The sequence below is a fragment of the Cherax quadricarinatus genome, chromosome 31 (assembly GCF_038502225.1).
Source record: "Cherax quadricarinatus isolate ZL_2023a chromosome 31, ASM3850222v1, whole genome shotgun sequence".
Lineage (NCBI taxonomy): Eukaryota > Metazoa > Arthropoda > Malacostraca > Decapoda > Parastacidae > Cherax > Cherax quadricarinatus.
Window position 1 is genome coordinate 30,671,299 of NC_091322.1, and position 19,605 is coordinate 30,690,903.

The following is a 19,605-nucleotide window of genomic DNA, read 5'->3' on the forward strand; positions in this document are numbered from 1 at the left end:
TATGATGTATTTCTTTAATAAAAGCAATCCCCAAGAGAGATGATTTACTCTACAAAATATGGGAAGTGATTATGATCCTGAAACAAATTTAGTGAGTACTTTTATCTATTCCAGAAATTCACACGAGTCTCTGGCTTCATTCAAAGGAAGCCTTTTCTACAGGAAATATGTACTAAGCAAACAACATCAGTTTGGTATCAAACTTTTTGTGATGTGTGATTATGAAACTGGTATAGTGCTAGATGCTACTGTGTATATAGGAAAAACTCTGCATGTTAGGACTCCTTGGTGCAGTTGCGAGGACTGTGATGGAGCTGCATCTAGATAAGGGGCATAGCTTTTTCACAGACAACTGGTACACAAGCCCTTCTCTTTGTGATTTCTTCAAGGTGAACTATACATAAGCCATCATTCATAAGAGCCCTAGCTACCATAAGGTGCAGGTATTTCATACCAATGACATGATGGCATTTTGATGGCATGACAAAGTGATGTGACAATAATGACAACAGTACACAAGCATCAAAGGAAGGAAACTGGAAAGATTGATTGGCAAACAGATGAGCCTGTTGTGAAAGTAGATGCAGTCATTGACTACAATAACCAAAATGAGTCTGGTAGACAAATCTGACATGCAAAATGGGTTTGTGAATTATGCAAGAAGCTGTAAATGGTATATGCAATTATCTTTCTATCTACTGGATGTTGTAGTGCTCAATGCATACAATATATTACAGGTGAAAGCAGGATGCAAACCGAAATTGGCTGATTTCCATCTATCTTAAGAAGAAAAAAGCACAGAAACGATGTTATTTATGTCAGCATACAACCAGAAAGCCAAGCAAGTGAACAGATACACCATTTATCTATAAGTTGTGTGGTATTCATTATGTCTCAAGCCATGTTTTGAGGAATATACCTATAAACAGCTCTAATACAGCATGAGAAAAACAATCATTAGATATAAGGTAAACCATGGTACTGTACAGATATAGTGAATATTGATAGTATTCTTATGGTGCTGTGTGCTTCCTGAGCTGTTTACGGTATTATTTTTGCTTGACATCAAAATATCTTCACTGAAAAATTTGGTACTTAACCCTTAAACAGTCCAAACAGATCGACGTTCAAATTCGTATTGCTACAAAAGTAGATCTACTTTTTTAACATATTTTCAAATATAACAAAAAAAATGTAGATAAAAGTTTTTTTTACACGTTTTCAAATGTAAAACAAAAAAGAAGATCTACATTTTTTTACATACTTTCAGATGTTGAAAAAACGTATATATACGTTTGGACCGTTTAAGGGTTAAGTGTTAATCAGTGCATACAAAAATATGACGTACTATACATTATTTGGCTTAAAAAAAAAAGTGAAACTGAATTGAAAAAACTAATTGGCACTTTAGCTCTGATGCTGCCAATAGCACATCAATTTTGGTCAACTTCAACACACCATAAAAACATTAAGTTTTCCATAGATTCCACTCATTTTAGTCTTATTTAACCCTTAAACTGTCCAAACATAGATCTACATTCATGTGCATAGTGCTCTGACCTTGATTTTCCCCATTTAAAAACATGTAAAAAAAAGTAGATCTACGTTCAGAGCCCCCACACGTGAACATAGATCTACGTTCAGAGTCCCTACACGTGAACATAGATCTACGTTCAGAGCCCCTACACGTGAACATAGATCTACGTTCAGAGCCCCTACACGTGAACATAGATCTACGTTCAGAGCCCCCACACGTGGACGTAGATCTGTGTTTGGACAGTTTAACCCTTTGAGGGTCGACAGGCCCTCTCCGAAACTCGTTCTCAGGGTCGGCCAAATTTAAAAAAAAAAAAAAATGATTTTCTCTTATGAAAAGATAGAGAATCTTTTCCCGATCATAAAGACACCAAAAGTTTGAAATTTGATAGAAAACTTACGGAATTATGCTCTCGCAAAGTTAGCGGTCTCGGCGATGTTTACGCATCGGCGATTTTGCCCAATTTGAGCCCCATTTTCGGCCAATTTCACTGTACTAGTCGACAAAAAACATGAATATTTCGCTAGAACTCCATTTTTTCTATCGAATGGGTGCAAGAAACCACTCATTTATGAAATTCAACTATCCAGTACAGTGGTCAGAATTTAACAATTTTGCCAATTTCACACAAATTTCAAAAGATGCCAATTTCCGAATAGGGTCCAGAATAAACAAGAAAGACATTCCTAGCACTAAAATGACATTTCCTCTAGTCATTAGTAACGTCTCAAGGCCCCTCTTATATTCTTTTGCTTTCCACTTTGAATTTTTATTTTCACAAAAAATATAAGATTTACTGTTATGCAGACTACTGCATTAGTGTAAAAAATGGTATAAATATTATTGGTGCACTTGTGAAAGAATATTAGACTCACCAGTTGACGTGTATTGCACGCTTGGCACGATTTGTGTACTTTTGACGTTTGGTAAAAATCGAACATTTCTGCTACTTTGAGCTCAATTTCAAGGCACTTTTCTTTGTAAAACCAGTCAAAATCATCTCAATTTCTGTAATATGTCTTCCATTCTATAAAATGAGACCAGGAAAACTAGAATACAACAATAAATAATATACGAAAATACACTGCAAAGTCGCTGATTTATTAAAAAAAAAATGGTCAAAGTTTTTTTTTTCTCATTATGCACTGTGTGCTGCAGGATTTTTTTTAGACTGTGCACACTGACCACATAGACCCATTCTTTCATATGAAGGCCTACCAGCTTTCTCCCACTAGATTTGAGGCCGCTAGAATTTATGAGTACTAGTACGTCAAAAACCCCTACGCGTAAGACGTACTAGTACGACGAAAACCCTCAAAGGGTTAAGGGTTAATTAAAAAAATGTACTCTTTCCAAATGTAAGAATATTTTTTTCCAAAGATTTTTCAACACACAGGAATTTTATTTTCCAGGTACGCCACAATTAAGAGGTTAGATTATTAACAAAAGGCAGTTATGAAAACCATCACACACTCAAATTACAGTATATAGGCAAAACATGATGCCCTTATTCAAATCCCTAAACCTTCTAAATATTAATGTCATACATGCTTATTACTGTTCACTCCCCATCTTTATCATGTCAAAATAAATTTATTATTATTATTATTATCTTTAACCCTTTCAGAGTCGGCAGGCCCTCTCCTAAACTTGTTCTCAGGGTCGGAAATTTTTCGGAAAAAAAAAAAGAATGAATTTTTTATGAAATGAAAGAGAATCTTTTCCTGATCATAATGACACCAAAAGTATGAAATTTGATGGAAAACTTACGGAATTATGCTCTTGCGAAGTTAGCGGTCTCGACGATGTTTACGCATGGCGATTTTGCCCACTTTGAGCCCTATTTTCGGCTAATTCCAATGTACCAGTCGACAAAAATCATTACTATTTCGCTAGAGCTCCATTTTTTCTATCGAATGAGTACAAGAAACCACCCATTTACCGATTTAAACTATCCAATAAAGTGGCCAGAAATTGGCAATTTTGCCAATTTCAAAAATTTCAAAAGATGCCAATTTCCAAATAGGTTCCAGAATAAACCAGACAGACATTCCTGGCACTAAAATAACATTTCCTCTGTTCATTAGTCACGTCCCCAGGCCTCTGTTACATTTCTTTTCCATTCCACTTTGAATTTTTATTCTCATAAAAAATAGAAGATTTACTGTTATGCATTAGTGTAGAAATGGTATGAATAATATCAGCACACTTGTGAAAGAATATTAGACTCACCAGTTGATGTACATTGGACGCATGGCGTGATTTGTTTACTTTTAAACTTTGGCAAAAATCTAATATTTCTGCAACTTTGAGCTCAATTTCAAGATACTTTTCATTGTGAAACCAATCAAAATCATCTCAATTTCCATAATATGTCTTCCATTCTATAAAATGAGACCTGGAAAACTAGAATACAACCATAAATAGCATACAAAAATACACTGCAAAGTCGCTGTTTTAAACCAAAAACATGGTCGGAGTTTTTTTTTTCATTATGCACTGTGTGCTGCAGGACTTTTTTTATATTGTGCACACTGACCACATAGACCCATTCTTTCATATGTAGGCCTACCAGCTTTCTCTCACTAGATTTGAAGGCACTAGAATTTATGCGTACTAGTACAGCACCAACTCTGGTGTGCAAGCCGTACTAGTATGGCACCAACCCTGAAAGGGTTAAGACACTGCTCTGTAGTGCTGATGCTTACCTATCACTTCCTGGAAAACTGAAATGGAACATACCTCTTTGATATTCTTCATTTTCATCTGAATCTCTACACTAACTCAAGAAAATAAAAGGACCAAAAATGTAGAATACCTTACCAGGTGAATTAAAGAATTACAACATATTTAATAAATTCAAACACAAAATAAAAAAGTTGAGTGTCCATATTGAAGTAAAATTAGACATTTAATGTGCCCAAGAGTGGTTATTTTTACATAATAGAGATGTGCTCATGGAGAATGTAAACAGACCAGGTGGCACACGCCATATTTGAAAGACCACTTGCCGTATAGAAAGTTTTGGTCATAATTTGAGATCGCCGTATTAGCAGAACGCCATAAGGCAAAACGCTGAAAAGCAGGGCCCTACTGTATTCAGATATTTAGGAGAGGACGTGTCAGCAGGTGGGCCTATGAAGGATGAGGTGAATCACAGAATTGATGAGGGGAAAAGGGTGTTTGGTGCACTTAAGAGTCTATGGAGACAAAGAACTTTGTCCGTGGAAGCAAAGAGGGGAATGTATGAGAGTACAGTTATACCAACACTTTTTTTTAGGGGTGTGAAACATGGGTGGTGAATACTGCAACAAGAAGGCTGGAGGCAGTGAAGATGTCATGTCTGAGGACAATGTGTGATGTGAATATAATGCAGAGAATTTGTAGTTTGGAAATTAGGAGGAGATGTGGAATTACCAAAACTATTATCCAGAGGGCTGAGGAGGGGTTGTTGAAGTGGTTCGGACATGTTGAGAGGCTGGAATAAAATACAATGACTTTGAGTGTATAAATCTGTAGTGGAAGAAAGGTGGGGTAGGGGTCGGCCTAGAAAAGGTTGGAGGGAGGGGGTAAAGGTGGTTTAGTGCATGAGTGGCTTGGGCTTCCAGCCAGCATGCGTGAGCGTATTTGATAGGAGTGAATGGAGACAAATGCTTTTTAATACTTGACATGCTGTTGGAGTGTGAGCAAAGTAACATTTATGAAGGGATTCAGAGAACCCAGCAGGCCGGACTTGAGTCCTGGAGATGAGAAGTACATTGTCTGCACTTTGAAGGAGAGGTGTTAATGGTGCAGTTTTATAACTGTAGTGTTTGCATGCCTCTGGCAAGACAGTGATGGAGTGAATGATGATGAAAGTTTTTCTTTTTTGGGGGCCACCCTGCCTAGGAGGGAATTGGCCGATGTGTTAATAAAAATAATAAAAAAAAAGACTAATGAGACACTCTTAGTGATTTTAATGTGTACCTGCATGCCAGCACAGTGTGTAAGTTTATTTAGGAAAAGGTACACATACTTTAAGTAGTATAATTATCAGTGTACAGTATACATAAAACATGAAATAACTTCAAAACACTTGAAATTTTGTTAGGTTTGTAGACATAATGGAGAGAGACAGTGCTCACGGAGCTCACAGAGACTGTAAACAAACCAGTGGAGCGTGGTGACCGTATTAGAAAGTCAGGTGGGGGGGGAGCCATAGTGTGTGTTTTGGTCATAAATTGAAATGTTAGTATTAGCGGAACACCTTAATCCTTTCAGGGTTTCCGACGTACTAGCATGGCTTATGCACCAGAGTTATTGACGTACTAGAACGCCTAAATTCTAGCGCCGTCAAATCTAGTGAGAGAAAGCTGGTAGACCTACATATGAAAGAATGGGTCTATGTGGTCAGCATGCACAGTATAAAAAATCCTGCAGCACACAGTGCATAACGAGAAAAAAAAATCCGACCATGTTTTTGGGTTAAAACAGTGACTTTGCACTGTATTTTTGTATGGTACTTATGGGTGTATTCTAGTTTTCCTGGTCTCATTTTATAGAACGGAAGACGCATTACAGAAAATGAGATGATTTTGATTGGTTTCAAAATGAAAAGTACCTTGAAATTGAGCTCAAAGTAGCAGAAATGTTCGATTTTTACCAAATTTCAAAAGTAAACAAATCATGCCAAGCGTCCAATACACGTCAACTGGTGAGTCTAATATTCTTTCACAAGTGCAAAAATATTATTTATACCATTTTTTACACTAATGCAGTAGTCTGCATAACAGTAAACCTTCTATTTTTTGTGAGAATAAAAATTCAAAGTGGAAAGTAAAAGAGATGTAAGAGAGGCCTGGGGACATGACTAATGAACGGAGAAAATGTTATTTTAGTGCCAGAAATGTCTGTCTTGCTTATTCTGGACCCTATTTGGAAATTGGCATCTTGTGAAATTTGTGTGAAATTGGTAAAATTACCAATTTCTGACCACTTTATTGGATATTTGAAATCGGTAAATGGGTGGTTTCTTATACTCATTCAATAGAAAAAATGGAGTTCTAGCAAAATAGATATGATTTCTGTCGACTAGTACACTGAAACTGGCAGAAAATAGGGCTCAAAGTGGGAAAAATCGCCGATGCGTAAACATCGTCAAGACCGCTAACTTCACTAGAGCATAATTCCACAAGTTTTCCATCAAATTTCATACTTTTGGTGTCATTATGATCGGGAAAAGATTCTCTATCATTTCATAAGAAAAAAAATTTTTTTTTTTTTTCCCGAAAAATTTTCGACCCTGAGAATGAGTTTAGGAGAGGGCCTCTCGACCCTGAAAGGGTTAAAGCAGGACCCTACTGTAATCTCCTTTCTATATTGTCAATTACAATTTTACTTTTACTAAATACTCTTGTAATTTAATTTTTAACTTTAGTGGTACCCTGAGTTTCGTACAGTTCCCAACTCAAACAATTATGTAAGTGTATTATTGTAAGTGCTTTTGTAAGTGTATTTTTGGGTCTGGACACTATTCAGATTGGGGGTCTGGACCCTCAAGGGGTTAATTTAGAGTTACAGTGGACCCCCGCATAACGATTACCTCCGAATGTGACCAATTATGTAAGTGTATTTATGTAAGTGCGTTTGTACGTGTATGTTTGGGGGTCTGAAATGGACTAATCTACTTCTCAATATTTCTTATGGGAACAAATTCGGTCAGTACTGGCACCTGAACATACTTCTGGAGTGAAAAAATATCGTTAACCGGGGGTCCACTGTATATTGTAATAAGCACTGAAAATAAAGGCAATGAAAAAAATAATTTTCCCAGTTAATTTTGCCCATTATATCAAAAGTTCATTATCTCATAGGTTTACTGTATACATTGACCAAAATGAAGTGCATACTAACACCTATTCAGTGTTATATGTATTTATGTACAGTGCTTTGAAAATAAAGTTGAAGTTGAATATGAAACAGGTTAAGATTCCTCCTTTTTTCCCCCTGCATTCAAATAAAAGATTGCCCATGAAATTTTGATCTGATAGAATGCATCCTATGATGATCATGAGGGAGTACAAAATGACATACTAATACAGTGGACCCCCCGCTTAACGATCACCTCCCAATGTGACCAATTATGTAAGTGTATTTATGTAAGTGCGTTTGTACGTGTATGTTTGGGGGTCTGAAATGGACTAATCTACTTCACAATATTCCTTATTGGAACAAATTCGGTCAGTACTGGCACCTGAACATACTTCTGGAATGAAAAATATCGTTAACCGGGGTCCACCATATCCAACCTATCAAACATTCTCGGCAGTCCCTTGCAGGTTCGCCTCAAATCCAATCTACCCAGCATTCTCCACTTAACTTCCTATATATACTCATTTACTCGTTACTCCTGTTTGTAACTTGATAAACTTTTATATCATTTATCTCCATGGGTTTTCTTTACTGTAATTTCTCTTAACAGCATTTTATGGAACACATTTGTTTTTAAGAAATGCCTGTACATCAAACTTACCTTTCCTGAATACCTACACCACCTGAAACCTCTTTACAGTCCCAAATACTAGGTATGTAACAAAATTTGATAGTTTAACTTTAGTCCAAGATAATGTGTGTACTGTGGTCTTCACAAGCAATGCTTTTCAAGACTAACTTTTACCATGTTCATACCTAAAATACAGCACAATAGTCTATAGTCAATAAATTTAAAATATTTTATTCTTTTCAAATACCACTTTAGCACTTGACCCATTCAGAATTAGTACTTTCTTCTGATTATATAAATACTAAGAATATTTCTCATAGTTCACATCTGTACATACCTGCTTTTGCTTTCTAGAACCTGGAGAGGCAATCATCAGTTCCAAGTCTATAGGGAGAAAATAGAGGACACGTCCCCTTCCTTCTTCACACTTTATCAAAAGGATACATGGCTATTCTGCAACATTAAGTGGTGGATTATATCCTCATTAAAGAAAATACCTGATTAACTAGGTTGTCATGACGACTGCAGCCATACAAGAAAGTGATCAGGTCATCACATAGTCCCAGACCCAGCTGCAGGGGTAGTCTCAGATACCCACCTAAGGCAGACTTGGGGTACACTTACAATTTCAGCAATACTAACCTCCCAGCATTATATGCTTTATTCACTTCCTTGGTAATGGGGTCTATAAGTTGTACTTGACCCCTAAGAGTCCACTAGCAAGGAAACTCCATCAGCATTTGCTGTTGTCGCATTGAAGTCGGGAGTTGGAACATCTTCTTTGTTGTAAGCCTCTGTCTATGGGTTTGCTAGGTCTGCTGCCTGAAAAATTATAGGTTTTGTAGCAACATATCTATAAAAAATAAAAGCAAATAGATTAGAGTGAGCTTACCCAAATATCTGAATACATTCACCTCCTCCATACTCTCTCCCTCCAATCTGATATCCAATCTTTCATCACCTAATCTTTTTGTTATCCTCATAACCTTACTCTTTCCTGCATTCACTTTTAATTTTTCTTCTTTTACATACCCTACCAAATTCATCTACCAACCTCTGCAACTTCTCTTCAGAATCTCCCAAGAGCACAGTGTCATCAGCAAAGAGCAACCGTGACAACTCCCACTTTATGTGCAATTCTTTATCTTTAACTCCACGCCTCTTGCCAAGACCCTCGCATTTACTTCTACAACCCCATCTATAAATATATTAAACAACCACGGTGACATCACACATCCTTGTCTAAGGCCTACTTTTACTGGGAAATAATCTCCCTCTTTCCTACATACTCTAACTTGAGCCTCACTATCCTTGTAAAAACTCTTCACTGCTTTCAGTAACCTACCTCCTATATCATACACCTGCAACATCTGCCACATTGCCCCCCTCTCCACCCTGTCATACGCCTTTTCCAAATCCATAAATGCCACAAAAACCTCTTCAGCCGTATCTAAATACTGTTCACTTATATGTTTCACTGTAAACACCTGGTCCACACACCCCCCTACCTTTCCTAAAGCCTCCTTGTTCATCTGCTATCCTATTCTCCGTCTTACTCTTAATTCTTTCAATAATAAATCTACCATACACTTTACCAGGTATACTCAACAGACTTATCCCATAATTTTTGCACTCTCTTTTGTCCCCTTTGCCTTTATACAAAGGAACTATGCATGCTCTTTGCCAATCCCTAGGTACCTTACCCTCTTCCATACATTTATTATATATTACAGATTTGGATTGGTTTCAGGACTGAAAATAGCTTGAAATTGAGCTCAAAGTAGCAGAAATGTTCAATTTTTGCCAATGTTCAAGAGTAAACAAATCACATCACTCGTCCAATTCACATCCAACTGGTGGGTCTTGTATGCGTTCATGAATGCGCTGTTATAATTTTACAAATGTATTATAATACTGCATACCAGTTATTATTATTATTAAAGATTAGCCAGTATTCTCCCGGCCCGGGCCTTTTCCAAGTGGTGGCCCGGCCTTGGCTCCCTCTTTAGGGAGTGTCTGAGGCCTAAGTCTCCCATGGGAGGAGGTACAAGTACCTCCTCATCTTTGGGACCAACTGTCCCCAGGCCTAGCCACAAGCTAGGCCTCTCTGGTCTGCCATCCCCGCCCCAAGGGGGCAAATGGGAATGACAGTCTTATGAGCTAAAAGCTCGGGCTCAGGCACCTACCCTACCCTAGAAGGATTAGGCATGGTATCGATGCAATGCATACCAGTAAATCTCCTATTTTTTGTGTGAATAAAAATTCAAAATAGAATTCATGTGTAAAGCCTGGGAACTTAACTAATAAACAGAGAAAATGTTATTGTAGTGCCAGGAATGTCTGCATTGTTTATTCTGGACCCTATCTTGAAAATGGGATATTTTGAAATTTATGTGAAACTGACCAAATAACCAATTTCTGATCACTTTACTGGCTAGTTGAAATAGGTTATTGGATGATTTCTTGTGCTCAATCGATAAAATGGAAGACATACTAGCGAAGCAGCTAAGAATTTGTTCAACTGGAACAATGTAACTGTCCTAAAATAGGAACCAATAGTATGGGCTAAATCGCTGATGAGTAAATATCGCTGATACAGCAAAATTCACGAAAGTGTAATTTCATCAAATTTCATACATTTTGTTTTATTACCTTCATAAAAAGTCTTTACCATTTCATAAGAAAAAATATTTTTTTTTTTTAAATCTTGGACAGTGTGGGCCAGTTTCAGATTGGGGGGTTGGGGTCTGGATAGTGAAAGGCTTAACACTATCACTGTCCATACCCCCAAAATAAAATGTGCTCTCAACGTTAAAAATAGGTACTGAGACCAAAATTATAAAATTTTATGGAAAACTTATGAAATTATGCTGGCGTAAAGTTAACAGTCTCAGCACAATTTATGCACTGGTGATTACGTCCACTTCGAGTCCTATTTTAGGCCAATTCCATTGTTCGAGTTGACCAAATTCTTAGCTGTTTTGTAGTATGCCTTCCATTCTGTTGAATGAGGACAAAAACCACCCATTCAATTATTTCAACCACCCTATAAAGTGATCAGAATTTGGTAAAATTAACCCTTTCAGGGTTCGTGCCATAGTTCTATGGCTCTGAGTTGAGGGTCCAAACCATAGATTTATGCCATGAGCTCAGCTCACTCTGATAAGCTGAGCAGTAAATTTGTGCCTAGATATTTGAGAATACATTTATGTGGTATGTGTGCACAACTTAAAACAAATCCTGCAGCACACAATGCATGAGAGAAAAAAAAACGAGAACGTAATTTTCGATTAAAACAGCGACTTTGCAGTGTTTTTTCATATGTTTTTTATAGTTGTATTTGTGATTTCTTGGTCTCATTTGATAGAATGGAAGATATGGTACAGAAATAGAGATGATTTTGATTGGTTTTAGTACTGGAAATAGCTTGAAACCGAGCTCAAAGTAATGGAAATGTTAAATGTTTGCCGATGTTCAAGAGTAAACAAATGGCCTCACACGTCTAATACATGCCAGCTGGTGGGTCTAATATACGTTCACAAATGTAGTGATATTATTTATAAAATTATTACAATATTGCATAATAGTAAATCTTTTATTTTTTTGTTTGAATAAAAATTCATAATGTGGATAAAAAATAAAAATGGAATTCATTTGTAAAGCCTGAAAACATAACTAATGAACAGAGGAAATGTTAGTTTAGTGCCAGGAATGCCTGCATTGTTTATTCTGGACCCTATTTTGAAATTGGAATATTCTGAACTTTGCCTTAAATTGGCCAAATTACCAATTTCCGATCACTTTATTTTGTAGTAGAAACTGTTCACTTGGCGATTTCTTGTGCTCAATCGATAGAAGTAATACTAGTGAACTAGCTAAGAATTTGGTCGACTGGAATAATGTCATTGGCCTAAAATGGGAGTCAAAATCGGCAAAATCGCCCATCTGTAAATATCGCTGACACATCAAAATTTGCGAGAGCATAATTTCCTCAATTTTCCATCAAATTTCATACTTTTTGTTTTATTACCTTCAGAAAAATATTCTCTACCATTTCATAAGAAAAAACACCAAAATTATTTTTTGAAAATTCTTGGACCCTTTCAGGGTCTCTGGACCCTGAAAGGGTTAAAAAAAATGCCAATTTGAAAATAACAGTCCATAATAAACAATGTAGACATTCCTGGCACTAAAATAACATCTCTGTTCATTAGTCATGTCCCCAAGCCTCTCCTATATCACACTTGCTCTCCATTTTGAATTCTTATTCACACAAAAAAAGAAGATTTCCTCTATTTCTCATATAACAACATATAACCAGGTAAGATTGTTCATGTTTACAGCATCCCAAGAATTGAATCAGACCTATTAACCCTTTGACTGTCGCGGTCGTATACATACGTCTTACGAGGTACCGTGTTTGACATATGAATACACTCATAAATCCTAAGGGCTTCAAATCAAGCAGGAGAAAGCTGGTAGGCCCACATGTGAGAGAATGGGTCTGTGTGGTCAGTGTGCACCATATAAAAAAAAATCCTGGAGCATGCAGTGCATAATGAGAAAAAAAAACTCTGACCGTTTTTTTTTTAATTAAAATGCTGACTTTGTGGTCTACAGTATTTTCGTATAGTATTTATGGTTGTATTCTCGTTTTCTTGGTCTCATTTGATAGAATGGAAAATATATTATAGAAATAGAGGTGATTTTGATTGATTTTACTATACTGTGGAACCTCAAAAATCGAATGTATCTCATATTGAACGTTTCAAAAATAGGACCATTTTTTCGGACAATGTCCCTATTATTGAACGTGCCCCTATTTTCGGACCGCCGGGTACGGGACCTGTCTGCCGCCCTCTCTGTCCGTGTCCCTGCGCAGGTGCCGTGAGCAGTCTAGCTTTGTTTATGCTTGAGTGAACACTAACCTGCACTCTCATTCACGCATTTTACGATTATTTTGTTGTGTTTAGTGCTTGTGGGACTGTGAAATAAGCTGCCATGGGCCCAAAGAAACTTGCTAGTGGTACCCCTGTGGTAAATAAAGTGAGAAACACCATAGATGTGAAGAAGGAAATAATATAGAAGTATGAGAGTGGTGTGAGACTTGTTGAGCTTGCCAGGATGTATGGGAAAAACAAGTCGTCCATCGGTTCTATCCTGTCAAAGAAAGAACAAATCAAGGAAGCTGATGTTGCAAAAGGTGTTAATATAGGGAGTGGATGCGATGCCTTCTTCAAAGATTACGGAAATTTGTGCCAAGTGGAATGATGTCCAAATGTTTGTGCAGAAGTACCACCCTGAGCAAGCTGAAACAAGCCATCTTTGCAACAAGTTCAGTGACAGAACCATGTCCCATTTTAGGGAAATGTTAAAGAGGCGCCAGAAACAGAGGACTGTGGACAGTTATTTTGTGAGACAGGGGTCCAGTGACTCTCAAGCTGGTCCTAGTGGCATTAAAAGACAGAGAAGGGAAGTAACCCCAGAGAGGGCTTTACTTGAAGTCCTTATGGAGGGGGATTCTCCTTCCAAACACTAACCCCAACTCCCTCTCTCCTCCTCCCTATCTTCCAGATGCCATCACCAATCTTCAATACAGTGGACCCCCGGTTAACGATTTTAATCCGTGCAAGAGGGCTCATCGTTATGCGAAATAATCGTTATGCGAATGAATTTTCCCCATAAGAAATAATGGAAATCAAATTAATCCGTGCAAGACGCCCAAAAGTATGAAAAAAATTTTTTTTTACCACATGAAATGTTAATTTTAATACACACAAACTGAAAAAGGCATGCACAATTAAATGACACTTACTTTTATTGAAGATCTGGTGATGATTGATGGGATGGGAGGAGGGGAGAGCATTATCTTCTTACTGTTTAGAAGGGGAATCCCCTTCCATTACGACTTGAGGTAACAAGTCCTTTTCCGGGGTTACTTCCCTTCTTCTTTTAATGCCACTAGGACCAGCTTGAGAGTCACTGGACCTCTGTCGCACAACAAATCTGTCCATAGAGCTCTGTACCTCCCGTTCCTTTACGATTTGTCTAAAATGGGCCACAACATTGTCATTGAAATAGTCACCAGCACGGCTTGCAACAGCTGTGTCAGGGTGATTTTCATCTATAAAGGTTTGCAGTTCAACCCACTGTGCACACATTTCCTTAATCTTTGAAGTAGGCACAATGGATTCCACAACTGGCATAGGCTTCTCAGGGTTAGCCCCAAACCCTTCGAAATCTTTCTTAATTTCCATACTAATTCTCACCCTTTTTACCACAGGGTTGGCACTAGAAGCTTTCTTGGGGCCCATGGTCACTTATTTTCCAGAAACAGCACCGAAAACACTGTAATAATACGAAATATTCCGAGTGTATGCTTGGATGTTACCGCGGAGGCTGGCTGGTAAACAATGGGACGGCCGGCACATGTGAGGCTGGCTGAGGGCACATTGGACGCGTCTCGGACGAAAATCGGTAAGCGGGTTTTTAATCGGTATGCGCGGCAAAAATTTTGCGATAAAAGTAATCGGTATGCGGAAAAATCGCTATGTGATGCCATCGTTATGCGGGGGTCCACTGTAAAGGTAAGTAAAAATGTTATTTTATATGTATTACTATACATAATTAAAAACTATAGTATTTGTTGTATGTAAAACTGTAATTAATCTCTATATAATGTATTTTTTGTGTGAACATTTTTGGGTTTCTGGAACGGATTAATTGTATTTCCATTATTTCTTATGGGAAATACTGCTTCGAATTTCAGACTTTTCGAATTTAGAACTAGCTCCTGGAACAGATTAAGTTCGATTTTTGAGGTTCCACTGTAAAAGGAAGATGGAAATGGAGCTCAAAGTACGGGAAATGTTTGATTTTTGCCAATGTTCAAAAGTAAACAAATGATGTCATTGTCCAATAAATGTCCAACTAGCCATTCTAGCATGCAGTCATGAATAGGTTGATGTTATTTATACAATTATTACAGTAGTCTGCATAACAGTAAATCTTCTACTTTTTGTTTGAATGAAAAATTCAAAATAGAAAGCAAGAGTAATATCACAGGGGCCTGGAGACATGACTGATGAACAAAGAAAATGTTATTTTAGAGCCAGGAATGTCTGCATTGTTCATTGTGGTCCTTATTTTGAAATTGTCATATTTTTTAATTTTCGTGAAATTGGCCAAATTGCAAATTTCTGACAATATTATTGGGTAGTTGAAATCGGTAAATGGGCAGTTTCTTGTACTCACCTGATCGAAAAAAATGGAGTTCTAAAGAAATAGCTATGAGTTTGGTCGACTGGAACAATGAAATTAGCCGAAAATAGGGCTCAAAGTGGGCGAAATCGCCGATTTATAAATATCGCCGAGGTCGCTAACGTCGCGAGCATAATTCCGTCAGTTTTCCATCAAATTTCGTTTGTTTGGTGTCATTACAATCGGGAAAAGATTCTCTATCATTTCATAAGAAAAAATAATTTTTTTTTTTAAATTTTGCGACACCAGGAGACACCTCAGGATTGGGGGTTGCGACAGTCAAGGGGTTAAAAACCCATCAAACAGATTGGGGGTTGTAGAAGGGGCCTTACCCGTTCTCTGGAATACCAATAAAAATTTAATATTTCCGCTACTCTGAAAACAATTTCAAGCTACTTCCAGTCCTTAACCCTTTGGGGGTTTCGGCCGTACTAGTACGGCTTACACACCAGGGTTTTTGATGTACTAGTACGCATAAATTCTAGCGCCATCAAATCTAGGAAGAGAAAGCTGGTAGGCCTACATATGAAAGAATGGGTCTATGTGGTCAGTGTGCACAGTATAAAAAAAATCCTGCAGCACAAAGTGAGTAATGATAAAAAAAACAACTTTGTGTTTTTGGTTTAAAATAGCAACTTTGCACTGTATTTTCGTATGGTATTTATTGTTGTATTCTAGTTTTCCTGGTCTCATTGTATAGAATGGAAGACATATTACAGAAATTGAGATGATTTTGACTGGTTTTACAATGAAAAGTACCTTGAAATTGAGCTCAAAGTAGCAGAAATGTTCAAAAGTAAACAAATCATGCTAAGCGTCCAATACACGTCAACTGGTGAGTCTGATATTCTTTCACAAGTGTGCTGATATTATTTATACCATTTCTACACTAATGCAGTAGTCTGCATAACAGTAAATCTTCTATTTTTTGTGAGAATAAAAAATCAAAGTGGAAAGCAAAAGAAATGTAAGAGGGGCCTGGGGACATGACTAATGAACAGGGGAAATGTTATTTTAGTGCCAGGAATGTCTTTTTTGTTTATTCTGGACCGTATTTGGAAATTGGTATCTTTTGAAATTTGTGTGAAATTGGCAAAATTGCTAAATTCTGACCACTTTATTGGATAGTTGAAATCGGTAAATGGGTGGTTTCTTGTACTCATTCGATAGAAAAAACGGAGTTCTAGCGAAATAGTTATGTTTTTTGTGGACTAGTACATTGGAATTGGCCGAAAATAGGGCTCAAAGTGGGCAAAATCGCCGATGCATAAACATCGTCGAGACCACTAACTTCGCGAGAGCATAATTCCGTAAGTTTTCCATCAAATTTCATACTTTTGGTGTCATTATGATTGGGAAAAGATTCTCTATCATTTCATAAGAAAAAATAATTTTTTTTTTAAATTTTGGCAACCCTGAAAACAAGTCTCTGAGACGGCCTGGCAACCCCCAAAGGGTTAAACCAATCAAAATCATCTATATTTTAAAAATATCTTCCATTTTATCAAATGATACCAAGTCAATAAAACCATAAAAAAAATAAATCAAAGAAAACACTGCAAAGTCATTGTGTTAACCCCCTGACTGTTGCAACCCCAAACCCTGAAGTGTCTCCTGGTGTCGCAAAATTCAACCCCCCCCCACCTCCCAAAAATAATTTTTCTTATGAAATGATAATTTTTTATCGATTGTAATAACACCAAAAGAACGAAATTTGATGGAAAACTGACGGAATTATGCTCTCGCGAAGTTAGCAGCCTCAGCGATATTTACGAATCAGCGATTTCGCCCAATTTGAGCCCTATTTTCCGCTAATTCCATTATTCCAGTCAACCAAACTCATAGCTATTTCTTTAGAACTCCTTTTTTTCTATCGGCTGAGTACAAGAAACTGACCATTTACCGATTTCAACTGCCCAATAATGTGGTCAGAAATTGGCAATTTGGCCAATTTCACAAAAATTAAAAAATATGACAATTTCAAAATGGGGTCCAGAATGAACAATGCAGACATTCCTGGCTCTAAAATAACATTTTCTTTGTTCATCAGTCATGTCTCCAGGCCCCTCTGATATTACTCTTGCTTTCTATTTTGAATTTTTATTCAGACAAAAAATAGAAGATTTACTGTTATGCTGACTTCTGCAATATTGCAATAATTGTATAAATACGTAATGTCAACCTATTCATGACTGCATATTAGAATGGCTACTTGGACATTTATTGGAAAATGACATCATTTGTTACTTTTGAACATCGGCAAAAATCAAACATTTCCCCTACTTTGAGCTCCATTTCAAGGATCTTTTCATAGTAAAGCAAATCAAAATCACCTCTATTTCTATAATATATTTTCCATTCTATCAACTGAGACCAAGAAAACGAGAATACAACCATAAACACTACACAAAAATATACCACAAAGTTGGCATTTTAATTAAAAAAAATGGTCAGAGTTTTTTTTCTCATTATGCACTGCATGCTGTAAGATTTTTTTTATATGGTGCACACTGACCACACAGACCCATTCTCTCACATGAGGGTCTACCAGCTTTCTCCTGCTTGATTTGAAGCCCCTAGAATTTATGAGTTCTTACGATATTAATCCGTTCCCGAGAGCTCATCATGAGACGAAATTATCGTAAGGCGAATTAATTTTCCCCATAAAAAATAATGGAAATCAAATTAATCCGTGCAAGACACCCAAAAGCCTGAAAAAAAAAAATTTTACCACATGAAATATTAATTTTAATACACACAAACTTAGGAAGACATGCACTAAGAATAGAATACATGACACTTACCTTTATTGAAGATCTGGTGATGATTGATGGGATGGGAGGAGGGGAGTGTGTGGAAGTTGTTATTGTTTAGAACTGGAATCCCCTTCCATTAGGATTTGAGGTATCAATTCCTTTTCCGAGGTTACTTCCCTTCTTCTTTTAATGCCACTAGGACCAGCTTGAGAGTCACTGGACCTCTGTCACACAACAAATCTGTCCATAGAGCTCTGTACCTCCCATTTCTTTAAGATGTGCCTAAAATGGGCCATAACACTGTCATTGTAATAGTCACCAGCAAGGCTTGCAATAGCTGTGTTAGGGTGATTTTCATCCATAAAGGTTTGCACTTCAACCCACTTTGCACACATTTCCTTAATCTTTGAAGTAGGCACAATGGATTCCACAACTGGCATAGGCTTCTCAGGGTTAGCCCCAAACCCTTCAAAATCTTTCTTAATTTCCATACTAATTCTCACCCTTTTTACCACAGGGTTGGCACTAGAAGCTTTCTTGGGGCCCATGGTGACTTATTTTGCAGTTACAAGCACAAAAAACACTGGGATAAGGTGAAGTGTACCATATGTATGCGTGGATGCGACCGCACTGGCTGGTTTGTAAACACTGGCACTGAGGCCACACGTGGGACGCGTCCCAGACGAATCACTTGAGGCGAGTTTTTTAACGTGAGGCGAGGCAAAATTTTTGCGTTCAAATGCTTCGTATGGCAGATTTAACGTAACGCAATGCGTTTGTAAGGTGGGGGCCCACTGTATATATACGTCAAAAACTGTGGCTCGTAAGACGTATATACATATATGACCAAAACAGTCAAAGGGTTAAACTATACACACGGTCAGTTTTACTTTTGTTATTAATGTTGGTAGAATTGCTGACAATATGTCAGGTAAAAGGACACAAGTGCAATTAATGTGACATTTTATTGTGGCAACGTTTCACTCTCCAGGAGCATTATCAAGCCGTTAGGTAACAGCTTGATAAAGCTCCTGGAGAACAAACTGTTGTCACAATAAAATGATCCATTAGTTGCACTCATGACCCATTAGTTGCACTTGTGTAATTTTACCTAACAGTTTTATTTTTCCATTATGCACTACAAGGGGCAGGATTTTTTTTTTATATGGTGCACATTCCCCACACAGACCCTCTCTCTCACATCTAGGCCAAAATTTACCACTCACAGATTATCTGAGTGAGCTGAGCTCAAGACACAGAGCTACATGACAAACACTGGCCTCAAAGTAGTACGTAGTTCTACATGACAGACAGCAAAAGTGTTAATAAAATTAAATCCGTTGGCATAATATATCCATTTTGATTTCTTTAACCCTTTCAAAGTTGGTGCGCGCCAGGGTTGGTGCCGTACTAGTACCATAAATTCTAGCTCCTTGAAATCTAGCGAGAGAAAGCTGATAGGCCTACATATGAAAGAATGGGTCTATGTGGTCAGTGTGTGCAATATAAAAAAATTCCTGCAGCACACAGTGCATGAAAAAAAAAACTCCGACCGTGCTTTTGCTTTAAAA

At 37.4% G+C, this 19,605-nt stretch overlaps 1 protein-coding gene across 1 annotated transcript in view; it reads right to left on the bottom strand.

Moving 5' to 3' along the window:
- Positions 1–19,605, bottom strand: part of LOC128696976 (WD repeat-containing protein 20) — a 131,162-nt gene that overhangs the window by 78,894 nt on the left and 32,663 nt on the right. The window contains 2 exon segments of the mRNA XM_070090318.1: positions 8,657–8,732; positions 8,734–8,840. Coding sequence (XP_069946419.1) covers positions 8,657–8,732; positions 8,734–8,840 — 183 coding nt within the window.